Below are 3506 nucleotides of genomic sequence, written 5' to 3'. Positions count from 1 at the left end.
ATTAAATTAAAGAATATGTTCATTGTTTGTTCATTGAATGAATGTGATGAAGACTTGTATGAACGATAAAGGGGTATGAGAATTAAAATAAATAAAATAATTAGACCAATAAAATATCCAATTGGATTAATTGTTTCTGGAAACATAGAATGTAAAAACAAAGATACAAAATAAAAATTATAATTCAATAGTAAATTTATTATATTTAATTAATTTTGTGATGATTTAAATAAAGACTTATATATCTCATCATCATCTTGTTTATTTACATTAACTTTTGCTTGATCAGCAATTGTGTTTGCAATTGGTTGAGTTACTAGAGCAATTTTATTTTCTTCTTTTTGAATAAACTTTGTTTTATTTTGTTTTTGATCAAAGAGTTTACAATGAAGTTCCATTTGTTTCTCCATCTCTTCTAGTGGAAGATTTAATGGAATAAATTCCAATCCTTCTGTTTCACACAATGGGCATTTATTTCCATTAATTGATTTGATTTCATCAAGAGCTAATTTAGAAATAACACATCCACATTTGAGAGCTACAAATTGATGACCTGGACTAAACTCTACTTTCTTTAATGGACAAACAATAATTCCATTACTCCATTCGATATTTAATTCAATAAAATCTTTTTTACTATGAATATATCTTAATTCTTCATCCATTTCATGGTTAATTAATACAATTAAAAAGTATCATTTTTATGTTATGAGAATCTTGTCATATTATTATATATACTTATTGTTATTATTTTTTTTATTAACAGTGGTTGTTTGATACTTTTTTCATTAGAGTAAAAAACTATATTGAAATTAATTTTTACTTATAACATTAAGACATTGATAAGTTAATAATTACTTTATATAATAAGATTATAAAAGAACAAAGAATAAAATAAGATTATTATTAAAAAATATCAAAATGGTTATTATTTTTTTAAGTACTTTACATTCTGTTAAAAAGAAATTTAGAAATAAGCTAATAGTAGGATTTTATTTATTGTGAAATATATAAATTCATTTAGCTTAAAGTATTTTATAGTCTAATATAATCAAATTCAGAGTATAGTTAATATTATTAAAACATGATAAAAATGAATAAAATAATTACAAATAAAGAATTATGGTATTAATATAAAGGTATTTATTAAAATCTATAAATAGTTAATAACATATTGTAATGAGAGTTTATCAATATATATGAAAGAGATATAATTTAATTATTTGGAATTATAAAATATAATAGAAAATAATTAATAAAATTAAAATAAATAAAGCAGTAAGAAGTAAACAAACATAGCTAATATAAAATATAAATGTTGGTAATTATATTAACATCATTATTATTAAAACCAAAAAAAATTTAGCAATTAACATCAGATATTAAATAAAATGAACAAAATATGAAAAAAGTATAAACAAATAATAATTTAAATGATAGTATAAGTTAATATAAAATATAATTTGAAAGAATTAGATATAATACATTTCAATAATTAAACAGTTAAGTAAAAATAAATAAAACAATAAATATTACCAAAACAACTAACAATATTCTTATATACTATAATGTTTATTAAATAAAATATTAAATGATTGTCTTAATTTTTATCAAAGAAACATTTAAGAGCTGTTTTTGTTAAAAACTACTAAACAATAATTTTTCTGAAACCAAAAATTATTATTAATTTAAAAAAAAACAATATAAATTCTTTTCTTCATAATATTCAATGATATTAGTTAATAAAATAATTAACAATAAGAAGTTGTGTATTTTTGATTTAGTCATAACTCTTTTAATAATTGAATCATCTTAATTACCAACTAAAGGATATTATGAGTTAAAACTATTGAGAACACAACAATAGAATGAGGCTGTGTTAAAAAACTTTCAATTACATCCCCATTGATTGATCTCCTTGGAAAGATGAAATAAAACTATTAGCAAATTCTCCTGACATATCAGAAGAACCAAGTTGTAGTCCAGGTTGTTGGACTTGTTGTTGTCCTTGTTGTAAGACTTGTGGGGGTTGAGGTTGAGTTAAAATTTGTTGTTGGGGTTGTTGTTGGATGACCTGTTGTTGAGCTGAGACTTGGAAATACCTTCTAATGAATTTATTGAATCTATCGATTTGATCTATACTTATTAATAAAATTTACTATAAAATTACTATATTTTAAGGAAACCAAACAAACCATTTAAATTCACACGAATTTCATAAGCTGTAAAGTAATCTTTATTTTGAGAAATAAGAGCTTGTAGTACAACAGTTGTAGCATCTTTTGAAATACCTTTTTTTTCTAATTCGAAAATGATTTGTTGATAAGTATAATAATATTGTAAGTATTGTTCAATAAGATTTTTAATATAAACCATATCAATTTGTTGTGGAGCTTGTTGTGGATTAATAGCAGATGGTTGTTGTTCATAAAATTGTCCATTTTGTTGAGTTGACATTGGATTAGGAAGTTGTTGAAATAATTGTTGATTTTGATATTGAGGATATTGTTGATATTGTTGTTGGTATTGATTGTCTATTGATTGAGGTGATGCGTTCATTGGTTGATTTGAATTACCGTTCATAGTGTTTAAATTGATTGTACTTTGAGTGTTAGTTTTTTAGTTCTTTTTAGTATTTGTTATTATCATTTTACTATTTTAATTGTTTGTATCTTTTTTCTTTTTTATTTTATTTTATTTTATTTTTTTTTTTGAAATACTTCTTTTTTTAGTATATCTTTGCTTTTTTCTTATTCTTTTTGTTACAATAAAGAAAAGTCTTTTATCCACAACTACTTCTTTTTTTATTTTATTTTTTATTTTTTTTCTGTTATTCAATTCTTTTGAATTTGAAAAAAAAATATTACCTACTGATTATTCATAAACTGAAGATAAATTAAATGTAATAGTTTTTGTTATTATTATTATCATTTTTCTTGTGAGAATTAGTTATGCGTTATATAAAACATCAAACTACTGAAGTAAAAATATCTATTTTTTTTTTTCAAAAATTAACCGCCTTCTTCTATATAATTATTGTCCACAACATTGTACCCAAATGAAATTGCAATATAACCTCTTTCAAACACTTCTCTAAGTGTCACAAATTTTAAATTTGACTTACTAAATTTTGATTCAAAAAAAGATTAAAAATACTTCTTAAATTACATAAACTAATGTTTAATAACATAAACTATGAGAAATTATTCATGATAAAATCGAATGTGTTTTGTGTGTCTCAATGGAGTTATTTTGTTTTAAGCTTTGAATAAAACAATTTGAAGAAAAACAGAAACCATTCATCTTTTAACCGTTCCAAACAAAACAAATAGGATTTTTTACTTCATTTAATAACAGACTCTTTACTCAAAAAAAAATAAATTTATTTTCCAAGGAATTAAAAGGATTAATATGGAATGTATTTAAATGAATATCATTCCATAGAAGTAAAGAAAGAGATACCAAAAGTAATATAAAGATTATCCTTTGAATATTTAAATGTTTGT

General features: G+C 21.6%; 4 protein-coding genes across 4 annotated transcripts in view; 1 reads left to right on the top strand and 3 right to left on the bottom strand.

The window, feature by feature from the left end:
• EHI_146170 (nucleolar transcription factor 1-B, putative) overlaps positions 1-112 on the top strand; it is a gene marked incomplete at both ends in the record, with an annotated part of 817 nt that extends 705 nt beyond the window's left edge. Inside the window, one exon of the mRNA XM_001913743.1 lies at positions 105-112. Within this exon, the coding sequence (XP_001913778.1) occupies positions 105-112 (8 nt within the window). The remainder of the gene's footprint in view (positions 1-104) is intronic.
• A 97-nt stretch (positions 113-209) lies between these two features.
• Positions 210-665, bottom strand: EHI_146160 (uncharacterized protein; the record flags this gene model as incomplete). Its single annotated transcript, XM_648214.1, has 1 exon — positions 210-665. One exon carries the CDS (start codon positions 663-665, stop codon positions 210-212), a length of 456 nt encoding a protein of 151 aa, XP_653306.1.
• A 1211-nt stretch (positions 666-1876) lies between these two features.
• On the bottom strand, positions 1877-2598 carry EHI_146150 (uncharacterized protein). Its single transcript, XM_648213.2, has 2 exons — positions 2196-2598; positions 1877-2136 (listed from the first exon to the last, which is right to left on the bottom strand). Exons 1-2 carry the CDS (start codon positions 2581-2583, stop codon positions 1895-1897), a joined length of 630 nt encoding a protein of 209 aa, XP_653305.1. The 5' UTR covers positions 2584-2598; the 3' UTR covers positions 1877-1894.
• An 835-nt stretch (positions 2599-3433) lies between these two features.
• Positions 3434-3506, bottom strand: part of EHI_146140 (alpha-actinin, putative) — a gene marked incomplete at both ends in the record, with an annotated part of 915 nt that continues 842 nt past the window's right edge. The window contains one exon of the mRNA XM_001913742.1: positions 3434-3506. This exon is cut by the window's right edge and continues 842 nt beyond it. Coding sequence (XP_001913777.1) covers positions 3434-3506 — 73 coding nt within the window.

This window comes from Entamoeba histolytica, genomic scaffold (assembly GCF_000208925.1).
Source record: "Entamoeba histolytica HM-1:IMSS scf_1104750518505 genomic scaffold, whole genome shotgun sequence".
In the NCBI taxonomy this organism is placed as follows: Eukaryota; Evosea; order Mastigamoebida; family Endamoebidae; genus Entamoeba; species Entamoeba histolytica.
The sequence above is the reverse complement of the archived record's forward strand: the minus strand, read 5'-3'. Positions and strand labels throughout refer to the sequence as shown.